Source organism: Anguilla rostrata, chromosome 13, assembly GCF_018555375.3.
Source record: "Anguilla rostrata isolate EN2019 chromosome 13, ASM1855537v3, whole genome shotgun sequence".
Classification (NCBI taxonomy): Eukaryota; Metazoa; Chordata; class Actinopteri; order Anguilliformes; family Anguillidae; genus Anguilla; species Anguilla rostrata.
Window position 1 is genome coordinate 32,925,868 of NC_057945.1, and position 20,733 is coordinate 32,946,600.

The following is a 20,733-nucleotide window of genomic DNA, read 5'->3' on the forward strand; positions in this document are numbered from 1 at the left end:
TTGGCTGTTTTATGAAAAGATCATTCCAAGCCAATCCTGACAAAGCTTTACGTCACATAGACGCCCCGTTTTTAACCAGTTAAAGATCACATTCAAGATGATATAACTGCACTTGAGAAGTGCTTCCCGTATAGTTCTTTGTTCGTTTAAATCCGCAAAAATAACGTGTCTGCCGAATTTGGTCAAGTCTTTTTATAGTCCTGTTGTCGTGAGACCTCAGAAGTTTACATTTATTATTATTAATATTTATTTTGCGCCATGCAAACGAAACGGCTTTATTGTCGGCATCACCAACTTAAGTCTGAACTTATGTATTTTACTGACTTGTTTCGACAATTAAGCTTCCGTTTTGAAACAATTGACTCCTAGCATCGTAGCGTAGGCTACTGACTGCTGTCTTTAGGCGTATTTTTTTGTCAACCCAGATGGCACGACAAGTACACTTTAGGCAAGAAATATATTCCCTCATTAAATTACCTGGATCTCTCTTTGCGTTGACTGTGCCTACAACACAAACCCACTGGGTCAGTTGACCAGTTTGTGAATATGGCGCCACCTGTAGCATTGGGCGTGATCGACATTCTGGGCCGTATCAAACGCGTAACATCTCTTCGACTAATAAATGTTTTTGTAGTACCAAAAGTTGAAGAATAAAAATATAAAAGAATAAAGATCCGTGGTTTTATAAGAGAAGAGCTGACGTTTCGATAGAATACAGTTTTAGAAATAATTCCCATTTCGCAACAGCAAATTGTTCACACAACTCTTTATTGCCTTTACAAACACCCAAATAACAAATAAACAACATAAAAATCTAAAACAAAATATTATATCCGAAAGGAGATTAAAAAACAAATAGTTAGTGTTCTGTTATAAATATATCTATTAATACTCATATCCATACCTACATATTAGTGAATTTAATCCAGATTTTTTGGCTGGTTTAATAACTTCTGAAAAGTATGTGTAGAAAACTGCTGTATGGAACTGCTGTATGAACTTGAGACCACAGGATGGCAGCAGACACAAGGTCATTCTCAATTTTGGTCATTACTCTTCAACAGAGCCTGTCTTCAGACTGTAGCGTTAAAAACATTGATGTGCAACATACGTCACAAAATGTATGAGAAATGAGACACCTATTGATAGGTTCAATGTTGTCTGTGAGAAAACCGGTTCCCCTATCACCAGGATGTTGCCCTCCAGGAGCAACAGTACAGTATTCAAACCAGAGTCTCTGTCACCTGCATTATCCCCCACGTCAGACAAAAAAGGAAGTTTAAGTGCCTTGTGAATGATTTCTTCCCTTGACGTCTTTAAGAACTGAGAAATACATTTTCCTGACCCCTTTCCTTGCTCGCAATGGTGGGTGTGTGTGTCTGTGTGTGCACGTGTCTGAAGGTGATTTTAGAGCCTGTTTTCAATAATGAGGTTGATCTCTCAAAGGTTTCGGCTTCTCAGTCTCCTCTCCTCCCCTTTGGCACGTCCGGTTACTCGATCACTGCGTCACTGTAGTCTGGCTCCTGTGTGCTCAGGCAGAACTGTATGGCCCGTGGCCCCAGGTTCCTGCTTCTAACACGGATGAACAGAGAGAGCAGAGAGAGAGAGGGAGACGTACCTGTTAAAATTAACCGGTTACAAGGCTGGTCTGTAAACACAGTGGCACGAGTGTGGTTAATTTCACTGGCCACTCGAGCAGCGGCAGCGGTGTGCAGCCGTAGTGTCCAGACCGAGTTTGTAACCAGTAGGCTCCAGGTTCAGGAGCAATGATATGGGAATTTCTGCCGTACCCTCAGGAAAGAACATCGCTTATATAGTTACGCAGCCATATAAAGGTGTAAAAACCATGAAATGTACGCCATGTAAAGGCTAGCGTATCTGTTATCTGTTATCATTTTTGAAAATCATAAGCTTGTGTGCTGAGAATAAACCTGGCACATGCCACAAGTGGACTGTAGAATGGGGAGATGCATCAAATGATCAGCCCCAACTGATTATACCACCTTATAATCAACTGGGGCTAATTGTAAGATAGTATAATATTACATCACCTTAGGACTCAAAGATTCCAGAGCTATATAGTGCCATGCACTACATACTAATATTCCCCCGTGTTATGTGCTTACCATAACTCCAAGATCCACAAATGTCACTGCTTCATTCATACTGCCCAGATATTTTCTTATGCTTATTGTGCATATGTTTTTTTGCAGTTGTAGCTGTTTGTTTAGTGGATTGGACAGACATTCATACTCTGGCCACACTTCAATACCTCAATTGTGTTTCTTATTTCATAGCTTCATTAATTAATATTATTGCCATTATTTCTGTGTGCTGTTCCCCACTGCTGGTGAAACTTAAAATAGATCCAAAAACTGCAAAACTGCTTCATGGCCATGTTCAGTTTATAAGTTGCTCACAACAGCAATTATATTCACTCATGCAGTACAGTATGGTCAGACACACAGCATAATAAAAGGTGTTAGATGAGATTGAAATATTTTACCAATAATCTCAGTTATTTCTACTCACGTAAATTATGTGTAAATAAACTTTCCTTCAGATTTAATCCAGAATATACCTACCAATATAGCATTCCTCCACTGTATGATGATGTATTTACATGTAGACTTATCCAATCAGGCAACATAAATGAATAATCCTTATCTAGTGCCTTTTTGAAGGCTAACAGAGCTAAAATAAGATATTTTATATAAAAGAAATGTCAAAGACCCACAATAATTAAGTATAAAACAGACAAAACAACAAATCGGTAACACACAGAAAACAGTGGCAACATAACAGTAAAAATAGTTGTGTGTGTGTGTGTATTACCTGAGCCCGGGTGTGAGTGCCTCACCTGAGTAACTCTGTGCAGTGCAGCACAGTCCCTCTCCACGGGCTGTCCTGTACACAGGTGAGACACAGATGCGAGTGGCGGGGGGCAGGTGGGTTAGCAGTGTGGAGAGGGAGTTTGGAGGCAGGTAGAGAGAGGAGGTTTGGCCAGAGAAGCCACTGCCCCCTTCCCAAGTCACCCAGTACCCCTGTACCCCCTCCACACTACCTCTCCAACTGACTTGGACTGAGTCACTTCCCACTGTCGTCAGCTCCAGATCTTGTAAGGCGGGAAGCTCTGGGTGAGGGAAGAAAAAGGGGGGGGGTGGTTAGAGAGAGAGAGAGAGAGAGAGAAAAAGAGAGAGTGAGGGGGGGAGAGAGAGAGAGAGAGAGAGTGAGGGGGAGAGAGAGAGAGATTTCAGGGCTCTGGGTACTCTCTAATCTAGGATCAATTCAGGATCAGCAACACCTGTCTGGGAGCTTCAGACCCTGATGCTCACCCTCTTGAGTGCACACTCTGACAGACATCGCCCTCTGCCTGCCAGTGGAGTGCAGTGCACTGACCGTGACCAGGTACTCAGTGTTGGGCTGCAGCTGGGTGAGGATGGCCGAGCTCTGGTCTGGGCCCGCGATGACAACGCGGACCTCCCCCCTCGGGAGGGCGCCATACTCGACCTCGTACCTCAGCACCGAGTTCGGCTGCAGGGGTCCCCAGCTCACTTTCAAGCTGCTCGTGTTCGACTCCGTGACCGTGACCGTGGTGGGACTCAGTACCTCTGGAGAAGAGGAAAGACGGGGGAAAAAAAGGGACGCTGACAAACGAGACGGCATGAAGCTACAGGATGAGAGAGAAGTGATTATAGTTGACAAAATGGACATCTGGCCAAAATAAAAACAGCCAAACAAAATATTCCTGTCGTGGCTGTTCCAGGTCCTGGAGACTCACAGCCCGGGGGATTTTATAGCTGCCTTTGATCCCACGGTTCCAGTAAACAGCTTTATTTATTTGCTTAGCCAGGCCCCCTTCTTCAGGATGCTTCCTTTATATATATCTTTTCAATATGCTAACAGTCTCCAACAGGAATAAACTCTTCACTGTCACACACACAGCAACTGAAATCATTGGTTTTCCTACTCCCAACCTATCCAATCTCATCTCCACAGCCATAACAGGTAAAGCACATACAAACTGCACATGACCCAGAACCCCCCGCTGCAGGCCACCCTCAGGTCACAGACACAGGACCCCCATGTGCAGGAGAACTCGCTTAATAAAAGCTCTGTGCCCCCTGCCACACAGAAGCTTAATAACTCTCACCTCCCACTGTGATTTTCGCTTTAGCCTCAGTTCAATATCTCAACTCAATGTTCTGCTACGCTTGTTGTGTCGTTATGTCAACGTCAACGTCAATCTTTGCTGTTAGCGCTTGACTCAATTTATTAATGTTTTTTGACACGGACTGCCAAATTCTATTGATCTGTCCACCCATCTATCCGTTTTGTTCTCCCCCCCCCCCCCCCCCCCCGCCCCGCCCCCCCCGTGTCTCCATCATTCTCACCAGGCAGAGTGGTGAAGTTGACGGACAGGGGCTTCAGAAAGTCCAGGTTGGACTGGGGCTCCAGCGTGGCGCGGTACCAGGTGTCCTCCCGGAGGTCCGTCAGCTCGGCCCAGGTGGAGTCGCCCGGGCGGCTCACCCGGCGGAACGGGCCGCTGCCGGTGCTGGTGCTGGTGCCGGGACCCCCCTCTCCGCCCCCCTCCGTCCCCAGCGGCCCGAACACGATGTTGTAGTAGCCCGTGCCCCCGCTCAAGACGGGACGCCACTGCAGCACCGCGCTGCTGGAGGTCACGTCTCGAACCTGCAGCCGCTCCGCCCGGATCAGCTCTGGCGTAGGGATCGCCACGGGGGGAGAGGGAGGGAGGGAGGGAGGGAGAGAGACGTTGAATGAAATTGGAAAACAAAAAACAAAGAGGACAAAGACGGGCGGCCATGTTCTGCCAGTGAGGGCAAGGGATGGGGAGGGTAAAAAAAAAAACGGCTAACAGACAGCCGTATGCGGGAGACTGAACAGCTCAAACTGTGAAATCCCTCAAAATAGAAACCGCAGTCACGAGATGATGCTGCGGCAATTAGGGAAAAAAAAGCAAGGGGTCTGTCGCTCAACTGTGCAACTTGCGCACGTGTATTAATAAGAGCCAGTGCATGGAAGGAAGGAAGCTAGTTCTCATGCTGTGTTTTGAAAGGGTTATTTTCTTAATTACATTTCTGCGTAACTTGTGTCTGGATTTTACACTTTTGGATTATTTTCCATCTATGCCTGTTATATTCCTTCTGTTTCTACACCCACCACAGTGATAAAATGTATTTTTCATGTCAAGCCAGAAACTTAACATTTTATCGTGCTCATTTCACATTTAGCACAACTGTAATTATGATATAACTGATTTTATGTGTGCGTGCAAACTGCTTGTTAAAGCACCTCGTACGGTTGCACAACATAACTTCTGCACTAATTTCACTGCTTTATCGGGTCCAATTTTGGGGTTTGTTCTGCTCACAGTGCCAAGATGTTTTGAGAAAGACTTTTCATTGCTATAGGTCAAATGCCACACCCATTATGGCTGCCAAATATTTAGATTTCATACCTTAGTAACTTTTGCAAGCATTTCGCCATTCATCCATAATTTTCCACCCTTAGAGGCAATGGCCTCTGGATCTGCAGGCTCTTGCTATCCCACAAGGCCATGTTCACAGTAGACAATTGCTGCTCTTGTCTGTTGCTGTACACAAGTACAATTTCTAAGACAAAGTATTGAATAAATATTCTTACCATGCCCTAAACACTGTCTCTAGATGTAACATTGACTCATTCTGTAGCCAATAGCCATTCGCATAAAAAGCAATGCAGACACCCCAAACTCATTGTTAAATTGGTTGCTTACATCAATATTTATGTTTCCCTGCACGCTAAATTAAAGTAGAAAAAGAAATAAAAACTGAATACCCGACCATTCCCATTCAGTATCCACATACATTGTGACCATTGATATAAGTGGTTGTTAAAACTCAGATAAAGCTGACCTACTGGATGTCTCCATATCTGATTTCTGTTTACTTGTATGAATTACTTGAAAATGGATAATTTGTATACAGTTGTACACCAGTCAGGATCATATCACTGAAAGTTACACTCTGATAGTTAGACTAACAAGATAATTAGACTTTCTTCATAGGGGTGTATCTCTCAGAAAAGATATGTCAGTATGGCAAGTTTAGCATGTCAAAACAAACTCAACTTATATGATAATACATAATGTGCGGCCATTTTTATTTATCCTGTCGTCTGTTCACACACAATTTATAATGTTTTGTATATCCAATTCCAATATCTGGTATGCATTTAGACTGATATCACATTTCCCAAGAGAGATCAACCATATGCTCCAACGGACATGCCAGTTCTGTAACAGGGCGCCTTGTGAATCCTGTTATTCGTCAGGAGGGTGTTGGTGATAGGAGAAGAAGCACGCAAGAAATTTTCAAATCGGACATCTAAATGAACACCTAAGTGAAGCATGGAAGCATCCATAGAAGCATACCACATGTTCCATCCATATCTGTGAGTGGGCATGGGGAGTCACATGCATCAGATGAGCATCACAATGGAACTAGTAACCACGTAGGCTACTTATGGCCAAGTCACTCTCCCATCACATCACTGTTTCTTTTGCTCTGCCCATAACCACATGCTAAAACTGTCTTCACACCAGGTGTACCCCTCTCCTCTCCTCTCCACTCCAGGCTTTCCTCTGCTTCCCACCCCTAACACACTCACCGATGATGGCGTCCCGCAGGTCCTTGGTGATGATGCTCACATGGTCAATGTCCACAAAGTACAGGTGAGCCTTGGCAGGCTCGGTTACCACCTTCTGAAGCACCTGATAGTCCCCGTATCCCGTGGAGACTGCTAAAATGGCCACGCCCTCCTGTTTCAGCTGGACCATGGGCCCCTCCACAGCACCAGGCTGTACTCCGTCAGTCAACCAAACCAGCACCCTGGGGATCCCCGCCCTGGCCCCACCCACCCCACCCGGCACCAGCACCTTTTCCCGGGCCAGTCTCAGGGCTGCCTCCGTGTTGGTGTCGCCCTGGAGCGGCACAATCCTCGAGAGCGCCCCCTGCAGGCTGTGGTGGGTGCTGTGGGCCTCAAACCCGAACTCCAGGTGCGGCTCAGTCCCCACCTGCAGCAGCGCCACCCTCACCTGGTCGGGCCCCAGAGAAAAGGGCTGCAGCAGTTGTGACAGAAACTGAATCATGTGGTAGTGCTCGTAGGACGAGACGCTGCCCGATGAATCCAGGAGGAACAGAATATCCCCCTCACAGCAGTTCAGCACTGTGGGCGAGAAGGGGAGAATTACTGTTTTAATATTAGCTTTACAAGACACCTTGTAAAGTTTTACTTTATTGACAAATTTCCCCATTGAAAAGAGAAAAAGAGAAGTACAGAGAGGATAAATCTTTCCCACCAGCAACTATAACTATCAAGTATAGTGATAACTGTAAAATTATAAAACGCATTCCGATTCAAATGAACGAATGCTCAACAATGACAATCAAAAATCAAAATCAGCCAGAATGATAAAGATAGATATTAAAGATAGACAGATGTTATACAAAGCCTTTGTCAGATCACACCTAGAATATTGCGTGCAGTTCTGGGCACCACACAACAAGATTTTGAAGCTGTGGAAAAATTTCAAAGTAGGGCAACTAAATTTCCATGAAATGTAAAGTTATGAGGAAAGACTTAAGTATGTAATCTCTTTGGGTCTAGTAAAAGTAGACTAAGGGGAATTTGACCGAGGTTTCCTAATTAAAAAAAGGATTAACAAAATGAACTCCATATTTTTCAGGGTAGCAAGGGCAAAGGTGGAAATTAGCATGGGGGGAGTTCGTCTTTGGATACTTTCGCAACACTGATGCTAATGAAGCCTGTTTGAATCATTGAGAGGGAGGTCAGAGGTAAAAGGAGGAGAGGCAGGCTGCTGGGTGTTCGGTTAAGGGACTGTGCTGTGGTGCATGGACGAGCCCCAAGGTCTCGAACCAAGCCAGTGCTGACTGTGTGGACAGTAGCTGACATAGCAATTGGCGATGTGTCACCCAGGGTAGGATTGGGCTCATTTGGTTAGGAGTCCGCGTTCCATCGCTGCCTAGCGTCGACTGGGCGCTATCTGACATCAATGGGCATGTGTGCGAACTGCATGTTAAAGCTGCATATGAAAGGTCTTCCTCCGACTCCACTCTGAGCAACCTTAGCTGTGGTCTGCGGACTGGCAACACCACATATTTCACAGGAGAATCGCGGATGTCTTCACTCTCCCGGGTTCGGACAAAGAATGCATTACATTACAGGCATTTAGCAGACGCTCTTATCCAGAGCGGCTGCGGTCGCACAGTTGTCCATTCCAAATTAGGGTGGGAATTGGACACGCTCAGCCCAGCTTTGCACGCCAAATTTATTTCAAAAAGAACCGAAAGGACAGAAGCTGCAGAGGGAGTGACAGAAGCTGACCTCGGAGAATAAACAGATCGATGAGTAAACAAACTGAGACTGAAAGGCAAACTGAGGCGAACACCATTCAAAAAACAAAAAAACAAAATGGTGGGCATTAAGCTACCACTAATCTGAGGGTCTTGGCACCCTACGTTCAAAGCATTTCAAAACACCTTCTCAGCTGACTGAATCTCAGTGGGGTTTGCAGTTTTGAAACACCAATGAAATGTCGTTATCAGAGCAGAATGTATGGCAAAATGTACCATGATTTTCAGATTCATGAAGGAAGTAATGAAGGAATGAGGGGTTTCCCCCACCCTTCTGCTCCCCCCCCCCCCCCCATTACTTCACTGCACACCTTTCGCTGCATAGTAGCATAAAAGTAGTGCATTAGTCAGCATTCAGTTCTATTCAGAATATCAATGAGTTTTCCTGTTCCTCTGGGCATAATATCTGAACCCTTTCTTAGAATATTGGCATCAAATTTTTTGTCAGGCGTGCCAACACCACATAAATACTGAGGTCTGATTCTCAGCACGATCGGAGAACAACCATTTCTAAGAAATTAATGTTATAAATCATAGTTTACTTAATAAGACGCACAGAGAAGTGATGAATAAATGAACCAAGTTATTTGAAATGTGTAAGTACGAGCACACATTATATATATATATATATATATATATATGAACGTGAGGGCATATACATATGGTATTATCACATATGTAGTGTAATAGTAACTGCTTCACTAATATTGCTGATACAAAAAATTCTTATCAACGAATTCTGAATGGCACACGCTGGACAATAAGCCAACAAAAAAACTATGTTTGAAACAGAAGTTTATTTCAAGGGTTAGTTTTAATCCTATCAAAACTGCATGCATGGGGCAACAAAGACAGACCTCAATACATTCAAATGAAAAATGTTAAATTACATTAAATTATGCAGTTCAAAACAGGTCAGCTCTCCACAGTAATGTATAATTGGATTCATAGTTTAGAGCCAGGTGAGTTTCTATTGGTTAGTTACATCATTGGTTCCACACACCAAAATTGGTATTTCATTCAGTTTTTGAGCTCAAAAGAGGTATTCTGAGTTTTCAGACACAATAATGACTGACACCATTTATTGCCTTTGAAGCTCTTTTGATGTCTTAGTTGATTTTGGGGTCACAGAATGTACAGTAGGAAAGGAGAAATGAGCATACAGCTCACAAATGTGAAAGCTATGGTTCATAGCCTACTCAACCATGTCATTTTGGCAACAGGCATTAGCATTATAGAAACACTGGATTCTTTTACCACACAAGTTGGTATGAAGGTTATAATTACCACCAGTACAGCACTTAGACCTTCAGATAACTTAATGTAGAGACGAACACCCTTGTAAATACGGTAATACTATCCTGACAATTTTCAGGGCTTAGCATGAAAGGGTTAGCTTACAACTGAACAAAGGACACTTTTGATTCATTTCACTCATCTATGCCAGAAGGTTAATCTCGCTTTATGAAAATTTGAAACTCCACCACTGAAGCAACGAAACCAAGAACTCCGATAATATTGATACATACGCCTAAAATGTCTGCATTCTTAACATAGCAAAACCTATTAAATTAGACGGTGGGTACCTGAAATAAATCTCAGAGGATGATCATTTTACTAAGAGAAAGCCGCACATCACGTTCACAGACTTGTTCACATTCACACGCTGTGACAACAGAACAGCGTAGTAATATGGCCAAAGCCACACTGCTACTCATGATAGAACAAGAACTAATGACTAGGCAGGGGCATGAACAGACAAATGGCCAACGCACACACACACACACACACACACACATACACACATGCATGCACACACACACACACACACACACACACACGCAAGCATGCACACACATGCAAGCAAGCACACATGCGCAAGCATGCACATACACATACACACACACACACAAATATGCTTCCCATAATAAAACACGAATCACGCACACACACACACACCTCCACTTCACTGCTGTCTCCTTGGAACACCACCATCCCATTAAACTTTTATGGACAATGCAGGAAATCTGTCAGCGAGTGAAGTGAAATAGTGAGTGGAAAAGAGAATGAGAGTGGGCAGGAGAAAGAGAAAGAGAAAGAGAAAGAAAGAAAGAGTACAATAAAAGTAACACGGAACAGCGACAGAGGGGAAAGAGGCCCAGAGGAGGAGGGACAGCTAGCCCTCAGAGCCCCCGGGAGCTGCAGTGATGCAGTACGAGCTGGCAGTGGAATCACAGATGCAGTGAAAAACCCTCCTTTCACAGAGGAGCTCTTTAATTGGACCTGGGAGTGAAGATAAACAGACAGAGAGAGGGAGGGGGGATCACAGAAGGGGCAGTGTGGGCCAGTGGCTGCTGCCAACTGACTAAGAGAGAGAGAGAGAGAGAGAGAGCGATAGAAAAAGAGAGACAGAGAGACAGATCAAGGAGGGGAAACAAGAAGAGAGTCAGGGGGAGGTGTGTGCGGGTAGTTTTGTCTGAGAGATGGAGAGGAATGTACAGTCGCTGCATTCTCCCTCACTGCATTCCACAGAGAAGTGTGTGTGTGTGTGTGTGTGTGTTTATGGGGGGGGGGGGTGCTTGGAAGGGTGGCCAAGGGGGTAGATAATGCATGTGTGTGTGTATGTGTTTGCGGGGGGGGGGCAGGGGTGCTCTGTGGGTGTTCATGTGCGTGTGTGGGCACATCTTTGAGTGCTTTGTAGGTGAAAGTGAGGGAAACAGACATTTGGTCCAAGTGGATGTAGACTGCGCACATGGTATGTGTTTGTGTGTTTGTGTGTACGTGTGTATGTGAGGGGAGGAGAGGGGGTGGGGCTAGGCTGTGGGTGAATGGGCCCGTGTAGCGATATGCAAAATTCCTTTATGCATGCATGTACATGTGTATCAACAGGCTCACAATCGTCTCAATCTTTCCACAGGTTCTGGTATGTAACATACCCTTACCCTTTGTGCATGAGGTGCGGAGGGGGGGCTACTGCTATCAGTCTTAGACAGATTCCAGGATATAATGCCAACAAGACAACTCTAAAGATAACATTTTAAGAACTAGAGCATAAATGCTTTAGAAGAGAGAAGGGACAAATTCCTTTTTTTAACCAATTCCAGGTCAAACACACACAAATTCCTGCTGCAGGTAAAAAAAATTGCATATTAGTCATAAATACACAGAAGCAAAAATTCATCTCTGAGATCGTATCCAAGCTGCAAACATATAGATATCCGATGCATTTTGTAAACCTTTAAAATGATAATGCTCAAACGTGTTTTCTTACTAATGACTTATTAAGACAGGGTACACTTTTGTAAATAACTAAAAAAAGAAAACCTGCATGCTTCACCCATAGCAACATCACTGGCTAACCAGGGGCAGCTTACTTGAAAGCACTGGAATATGAGTCACTCTGGAAAATAAATAAATAAATTAAGTATAACTTCCTTGTATATCCAGTATAAGAGTGAAATAGGCACTGACAAGCTTATTTTCATATCTCACTTAATGTAACTTAGATAGACAGGTTATATTTATTGTGCTCCCAGAGGAAATTTGTCTACACAGTTTGTACAACACATAGGGATATAAGTGCATGGACATAAAGCGATATTCCTCCATTCCCACACCTGTGACTTATGGACAAACACAATTGCATGAATGCATCTAGGCATACAGTACATAGTGTTCAGCTAGGAAGCTTGTTGAGAGCCCCTACGGCAGAGGGGAGCAAAGCTTCTGCCAAAGTGTGTCCTTCTGCAGAGTCAGGACCTGTTTCTGCAACCAGATGGGAGCAAGAGTGAAAAATTAAATTAGGAAGCTGCTCGGGGTTGTGTGTTACAGTGAGCGCTTTTTACACCTGATGGCTCTGTTATTGAGGCCTGAGAGGTTTTTAGAGGTTTGGTTTCCGTAAAAAAAAGCGAATTTGCAATAGGAGAGACGGCCAAGGAAGTGTCTTCACCAGAACAATCTTTGATTATGATAAAACAACAGCAAAGTCAGACACAACACAAGTACAGGCACACGCATGCACGCGCTCTCACACGTGCACGCTCGCACAACCACGTGTATGTACGGACACACAATCACCATCATCATCATCACCATTCCCACGCCCCAAATTACAGAGGAAGTCTGCAGCCTTCACCGCAGGTGCAAGTCCCTACATCCCCGTGGCAAGCTACAGTATCTGTCCCCCTGCCCATTTTCTGCCCTGCCTCCGTACTTCCCCTCTGTCAGCCAAGCCTGTCTGAAGCTGCATTAGTCACACAACTGCATGGAAAATGCGCAGCTCTCCCAGAGATCAAAAACATGGACTACTGGATGGCGGGAGGCCAGGGTGGGACATGAAAACTCCCTTTGGAAAACATGAGAGCCCATAGAGCCCAGAGGCTGGGTGGAGCTCAACTCGCAAAGGCCAATAAGGGTGGAGGGCAGGGGGGGTGGGGGGGGTTGGCAGTTAGTGTTGCTCATTGCAGCCTCCTGTACAGTACTTGTGGGACATAAAATCAGAGGGAGGGTGGGGCAAAAGGCCAGGCAGAGTGAAGGGCAGGGGTGGGGGTGGGGTTTGGCAGTTAGTGTTGCTCATGGCAGCCTCCTTTACAGTACGTGTGGGACTTAAAATCAGAGGGAGGGTGGGACAAACAGGCGAGAGAGGAGAAACTGGAAGCTGCCTATGAGCACGAAGACAAAGTACATACTGATCAGTATGAAGACAAAGTACATACTGATCAGTATGACCACAAAGTACATACTGATCAGTATGAACACAAACAAACACACATACACACTCTCATGCATGCGTGCACACAAATGCTCTGGTAGACACGGGTATGCAACACACAATAGTGAACCACAAACATATTCTAGAGCACACACGCACATGACAGGTGTGTCAAATCTGCCCAGATGGGCTTCGGGACCTCACCACAAAAACCAAACAAAACAAAAAAAAACACTGTTGTCTTGAAACCGCCAGTACCGGGGATGCACAGGAAAGCAAGCATGCTATTCAAGAAACCAATATCCAGGAACATAGCTTGTATTAAAGGGTAACAACAAAAGATGTGGTGGTTTTTGACAGCCCTACTTCCCCAATCCAGAACTCTTGGGTACTGCCTGCAGAGTGCTGGACTCAGGGACATATCGCTGCGGCCTTGCCCAGCTTCAGCAAGATCACCCCCAACACAGAGCAGGTAGGCCTGTGCTTGATGTCCCACTAAACATGTGGGTTCACAATTTGGCACCTTTGATTTGATGTTACAAGACATGTAACCTGAATCTATCCAGCGAATATACAGTATAAACGTATGAGTGGTTTTCAGGTGCAGCAAATGGTGATAATGTGCTACCAAGAGATAAGGTGCGCAAGGCGCTGTGCTTTGCTATGCTGTAGCCTCCTACACTGTTGTCCGTTTTAGGCCCTGTACATGAGGACTGCTGGTACTCTGCCACTGAAAAGTCCTTGTGAAGGTTTCATCAAATCCGTGGAGCAATTGTTCCACAGCAACAGGCAGCGTCTTGCAAGAATTTTCAACAGACATCTACTTCGGCTGAGAGATTTTTTTTGTTTTTTTTTTGCCTTCTGTGTTTTATAAAATCAGATAAAGGTTTCTGGCTTAAATCCATAGGGAGAGATTCAGGCATCTTCTAAGTTCTGGGGCCACCATGGATCAAAAATGTGCAGTTAATATTTAATTCAAGTTTAGTCAACCTGAAAAACCAATGGCAATGATTTATGGGTTGTTTTCTTTGGAACTGTACTGGCTGAAAACGACTTGGGCTTATTTAAAGGATCGAACAGTGCCATACGAACCGGAAAATGGTTTGAGACCAGTTTTACTGAAAAAAACATTTGGACAGCAATGAATGAATGAACAGTATGGAATTGCTGGCCAATTTTGCATATCTGATCAAGCGACCGTCTGTGAATTGGTCATAATTAGACTTTGTTCTTTGGGATCAGATGTCACCCATAGAAAACAGACCCCTATCACATACTATAAGATCAGATTAGCAAAATACAAGACGGAGGAGTACTCTTTGTGGAATAGCTCCACAGCACACTGTTAGAAATAGAAGTACACAATGCAATACCCTGGGCTACTGTAGTTTCTCACAGTTTATATTTTTACAGTGCTGTATATTATACTACAAAGTGGGAAAACCATGAAGAAGCAGGAAGCTGGAGGACATTAAAATCATACTGAATTTCATTTTTACGATCATAAACTGTTAGTGTATCACTCCGTACTCCTTTGTGCATCTGTACCATGAGATTACCCTTTTCTGCTTGCAGGGTTCAGAGATCTGCTTTTGGCTCCATATATGAAGAGTGGAAAATCATGTGTACATCCATGTCTTCTCTCCAATATATAAGCGGTGTTATTTGCTCTACAAGTAAAGTCAATTCCTCTGCCTATAGTCCGTGTTTCAGCCAACTGTTACACGAACACATCACTGAATAACCTGCTAAAGTTATTCAGTGATGTGTTTGCTTCTCATAACACACAAAGTACACGCACACACACACACACACACACACACAAACCTGTAAACGGGAGACTATTTAATGCTTTTTGTGTCAGTTAAATAATATAATAGGTGTACATTCACTTCAGCAGGAACAGATTCTAGTCCAAATCACAGTGGTCTGCTGTGTACGTCAAATACAGTGAGAACTAATATCTGTAATATAATGTTTTTTAAAAAATTATACCAGTAATTTATTTGGTACTAATGGACAGCTTTGCCCTGACACTGAAAATACAATAAAACTAAATAGTGGCCTACTACCAACTCAGCAGCCATTCAGTTACCATTCTGTACCATCCCTTCTACAGGACAATTTCTCAACAGTGTACAGTAATGTTACAATCTCTGCGGGTGAGGTCAGCCTCAAATCAGAGAAGGCCACTGAGTCATTCCAGGCCACGACGGGTTCAGTTTAGTCATCTCTCCTCCGATATTCTTTTATGATGTCCCTTCCCATCCCAACACGCGCACGCACGCACAACAACACAGAGCTCTTTACTTGAGAAATTCGCCGTATTACTCACAGGTCGTCGTATTACTCACAGGTCGCTTTTTATTGACAAAGGCCGCCGGAGAAAGGGCTTGTGGTTTCCTTCATTTACGAGATTTCTCCATTTTCGCTTTGTAAAGAATGAATAGGCTACCTGTGGCAAAAACTGTACAGGCTGTAATTGCCATTTGATCTAAAAAAAATAAAACAGCGTACCCTTCGCGTGACAACAGAAGTAAGGTTAAAACACTAATAATAGTAATAATAATAATAATAATAATTATTATTATTATTATTACTGTTGTTGTTATTATTGTTGTACCTGTCATTATTATTATTATTATTATTATGATTATTATTATATTGTATATATATATATACACACACACATTTATTTTTAGTCGAAAATTATTTTTGTCGTAAAACCAGGGACAACATAATTGTTTAAATACTGTGTGCAATTATGTATTACGAACGTACAAAAAGCTTAGTTAATGATTAACTCGGTAAGTCGGGACAGACTCGACCTAACACCCCGGAACTTAGACATAAACAGGAAATTGATACAAATCTCCAGATTATCTTCACTCGTTTATCCCTGAACTCTGGTCCCCGCATCCCCTCGGAACTCACCTGTTTCAGGTATGGCGTTTTGAGTGCTGGTCGGCCTCAATATCACACCGCCTAAAACAACGATGAGTGTAATCCACCCCTCCATTAAAAGCATTAGTGATGTACTTCTGAAATTGTTGTTTAAGTTGTAAAAAGTGATCAATGTACGGTGTAGGCTAAATAGTGCTAGTCGGTGTCCATTTCATTGTCCGTATCTTCTCTCCGGCACAGTACGCTCCCCCCACATTCCCTAGGGATCCGCGTCTTCACGGCAGTCTGCACCAACAGGAAGATTTAGAGTTTTGTTTTTCTTTTAAATCACCTGGCGAAATAGCCGGCACACAGGTACGTTTACACTCCAGGTTTGCTTTTTTGATCCGACTCGCTGGAAATTAGTTTTTTTCTTTTTCACTTTGTTCTGCTATATGGTTATTGATCCCCCTTTTACGCGAAGAAGTTCAAAAACACCTGTACCCTCTACTGGACGACTCGCGAACTCCTCTCTCCTCTGCTTCGTGCACTGTGTCAGTGTCTTTGGAGTCTCTTCGTTTTGTTCAGAATCGGAATAGCCTCTTCGATGCGGAACAAAGCTAACAACGGAGCTTCTGTGCTTTCCCCGTCTCCTGTGCTACCGATTCCCCCCCTCTCCTCCTTAGGCCGTTCCCTCCCTTTCCTTCTCTCACCCCCCTTCTCCACGCTTCTTCCAAATGTCTCAGTAGTTGAGGCGTCAGAATTTCTGGATCTGCGCCCGATGCATTTCCTATTATTTGTGTGTGCGTGTGTGCATTCCCCCCCCCATAATAGGCTTCTCATACACTTTCCAAACGTACGATCTTGCCTATTCGAGTTATAAACCATATCATTTTATACACATTATATCTTCTCAATTGCCCTAACGACAATCGTATGGTTATTTATGGCGCTATTTACGATACAGGTGTGAGCGAATGTCGCCATGCCTGAATAAGTCTCCGGTTCGTTGTGAGATGGATAGAGACTGACAGAACTCGCTATTCTCTTCAATAATTCTCTAATTGCCTCATTTTTTCTGTATTCATGGCTTCGAGGGCCTTTCGCAAAACAAAATGTTTGGCTCTGGTCCTAATAAGTGCCTTTATAACTGTACAGTAGCCTATATGGACACATCAAAAGGCAGTCCAAGGAAACAGTGCACAGTAGGATGACCATATTGCTACTGTGTCGGTCAGCGAGTGCATTGTTTACTGTGCGTGCCTGAATCCGGTTTACTATGTGAGAGGTCAAAGGTTCCACTTCTGTCCTCATCTGCTCCTCATTATCTGCTGTCTTCACAGAACGATGGAGGAAAAAAACTGCAATCTTTGCAACTCCAAGAAAGGAGCTGCCTTAATTTGTTTTCATTTTTATCTTAACAACAAATAATGGTATAGTTTTGCCTTCTGTCAGAGTGCAGTAGTGCCAGGGATCTGATGGAAAGATATTTGAGTTTCCCTGGCCTAGCACAGCTATGAATATCAAGTTTCAAGTTGAGAGACAGACTGACCGACTGACTGATTTACTTTTCCTAGTTCAGACATATCTTACCGTCGGTTTATCTTAGCTTCGGCCTGCAAAATAAAACCATGCGTGTTGACAACATATTCATCTTCAAATGCCATAATTCCACTTCACATAGCAGGCGATTTCAGGCCAGATGCGGTTGCGTTTAGGCACTTAAGGGTCAGTTGTGGCAATGGCAAGTGTATTGTGGGCCAAAAGTGGCCAGAGTCCAACCAGCAGCACGTAAGGTTTGTGTGGCATTTCGATTTTGGGCCAAAAGGGGGCCCAGCTGCAACCAGCCACATTTAAGGGTTATCTTGGCATTTGGATTATGGGCCATGCGTGGCCCCAAAATACGTATCACATCTGTCAAGGCTGTGGCTGCATTCTGGCGGCCAGATTCCTTGCTGGGTTCATAATTAATCGCCATCGTTCCATGGCGGTATGTGGACCGATGGAAGTGGTAAGTGTGGGCCAGCGCTCGACTGCCATCTGGGACGTTATGTAGATTAACTTTACCGCAGCACCAGACGTCAGAAAGTGTGACCGTGTTGTTCGAGAGTTTGCAAAACCCGCATGGGGGTGGGCTATGGAGTAATTAAATTAAAGATTTTGCTGCCCCCGTTGCCCCTGTTGCCCCTGTTGCCCTGTTGCCCTGTTGCCCATGGTAAATGGACTGCATTTATATAGCGCTTTTATCCAAAGCGCTTTACAATTGATGCCTCTCATTCACCCATTCACACACACACACACACTCACACGCCAACGGTGAAAGGCTGCCATGCAAGGTACCAATATCCATGTGTGGATAAGCTCGTGCATCCGCACTCTCTCTCCCAGTGAATGAGTGGAGAATGTGGCATTGCTCAGTAATCACGAGTACTTGCTGTGTATGTTTGGCGATGGCGATACTCAGCAAAGACCAGCTCGTATGGACCGCTTTCCCAGACAAGGATTACCCCTAGTCTTGGACTAATACATTTCCCCAATGGCGATATCCACTGGAAATGAAAACTCAGTCTTGGACTAGTCTTAATTAGGCTTGATCCTTGTCTGGCAACCCAGCCCTATACATCTTTTTATTTTTATTTTTGTAGTATGATTAACCACATTTCTCAGTGAATTTCCATGGATAAACGGTACATGCTACACAGAGGTTAATAGGTCAACTACATTCACACTGCAGAGAAAACAGCCGACAATGGGACTTGACTGAATTGAATTTGAGTAGACTGCCTTTGTCCGCTGCAAAGCAGGGGTTTTTCTGGCTGCGTCTGAGTTAATGCAACAGGACTCCCTGACTGCGGCAGTGCTGAATGCTCATAGCATTGAGCCGTTCGCCACCGCCCTGAGATTTTATGAGCTTTATGGCTGTAGCTCTGGGCTCTCTAACTTCATGACCGCCTTCACCAAGCGGTGGGAATATTAATGGGGGAAAAAAAATGCATTTTGGATGTGCTTCTTTATGCTTTAACCGAAGCATGTCTGTCTCCTTCTCGCTGTTTAGTATTCTGCTTATTAAGCCATACAACATAGGCTGAATGCTGCCATTTAAAAAATTCAGCAGTCATTTGGAAAAATCCATATTTACTAAAATGGAAGGAGTTTTATCAATTAGTAAATTATTACTGGGTCTGATTGATATTAAATTTGACGCTGCTGTTTTGGAATGATTCCTTTACTTCACAGTGACCCACTGTGATTCACGCTGGTGTTGCACGACAATTAACGTGACTCACTGAATAAAACTGGGCGTGTCCTTTAAATCAATACGCTTGTTGCCTGTTGAGTTGGTGCTTTCATCCTGCTACATAGGAGAAACCCCTTGAGTGAAGTCTTTGCTGCTGCAGAAGGTGCATGTTATTTGAACGTTATCAACCGCCATTTTGTGTGCATTTTGTTGTTTAGTTATTCACAGCATAGCCATTACAGACATTTAGCAGACACTCTTATCCAGAGCGACTTACACAACTTTTTACATATTACATCCATTTATACAGCTGGATATATACTGAAGCAAATGCAGGTTAAGTACGTTGCTCAAGGGAACAGCGGCAGTGTCCTAACCAGGAATCGAACCTGTGACCTTTAGGTTACAAGACCAGTTCCTTACCCATTATACTGCCACCACCAATGACTAACACTGAATGTTATGGATGTGATTATAGGGCTAGATATGGTCAGTGTCACAGAGATGGCAATGTTACTTATCTGAGTTAAAAAGAGATCAGTGCTATTGATATTGTTTTCCTCCTCATGCCTCAAACTCAAGCTTTAGAGGCAGGACAGGTGTGCTCCGTCCTTGTGGTTATCAAAGCCTTTCACGCAGCTGTTATTGAAAGGGCACCGAACAACTCTTGCTTTTCTGTGGCTGTGACTGGCAGCTTCTGCCCCCTTTTCCTGTCTCGCCATACCTGTCAGGACGTGTCCCTGCCCAGCCTCCAGCCAACCCCCCCACCGCCACCCCCCACCCCCCCATACTGAGATTACATAACATCATGGAAGTCCATTGGAAATTCCCACTTGGTTTCTATGTATGTGTCTGTGTGAGCATACCAAGGCAGCTAATCTCTAATGTGTCAGTCTTCGTGATGGAATATGTCCATGAATGTACATTCAGTTTGCATATGATTGTGTTGTGTCGTGCAAACAGCGTGTGCTTCGTGTGGTACTGTGCCTGCTGTATTGCGCATAGACGGTGAGTGCACCTTTTGTTAGGCTTGTGATCTTTACACATATATGCGTTGGCATGTGAGGTCATCGCATGCTTTTGAGCACTTCCAATGGAAACCTCTCGGGAAAATGTAATCCAGGAATGTTTAAAATAACTTGGTGGATAAACTTTACTGCGTGTGGATTACAATGGGTTTTAGGCTGCTGTTCACATAAACTGGATAAGAAAAACTGTACATGCAGTGTATGTTTTTTAGTAGACTACACGTATGAATATACCTATATTCGTGTTTTGCATCATATATTACACACTTACATCAAATGTCTAATTAGAAATGGTCAAATATGTATTAAATGTCCTGATTGTGTTGAGAATTGGAAATGCTGTATTTCTCTCTGCTCTTTTCCCCTCTATCCTTTAATTGCAGTTTGGTACCAGAGGGGGCAACAGTGGAGCAGAAGGAGAGAAAGGGCTGTTGTTGA

At 44.0% G+C, this 20,733-nt stretch overlaps 1 protein-coding gene and 1 long non-coding RNA gene across 3 annotated transcripts in view; one reads left to right on the forward strand and one right to left on the reverse strand.

The window, feature by feature from the left end:
* Positions 1 to 749: 749 nt before the first annotated feature.
* Positions 750 to 16,735, reverse strand: LOC135237088 (von Willebrand factor A domain-containing protein 1-like). Of its 2 annotated transcripts, none has more exons than XM_064303818.1 (6): positions 16,534 to 16,735; positions 6,670 to 7,227; positions 4,395 to 4,718; positions 3,336 to 3,611; positions 2,861 to 3,133; positions 750 to 1,572 (listed from the first exon to the last, which is right to left on the reverse strand). In XM_064303818.1, exons 2-6 carry the CDS (start codon positions 7,148 to 7,150, stop codon positions 1,532 to 1,534), a joined length of 1,395 nt encoding a protein of 464 aa, XP_064159888.1. In that variant the 5' UTR covers positions 7,151 to 7,227; positions 16,534 to 16,735; the 3' UTR covers positions 750 to 1,531. The 2 variants fall into 2 exon arrangements, with proteins under 2 accessions (XP_064159888.1, XP_064159887.1); XM_064303817.1 differs by having other exon boundaries at positions 16,081 to 16,734.
* LOC135237094 (uncharacterized) overlaps positions 15,881 to 20,733 on the forward strand; it is a 39,904-nt gene continuing 35,051 nt past the window's right edge. The window contains exon 1 of the long non-coding RNA XR_010324752.1: positions 15,881 to 16,089. This is a non-coding gene — a long non-coding RNA (uncharacterized LOC135237094). The remainder of the gene's footprint in view (positions 16,090 to 20,733) is intronic.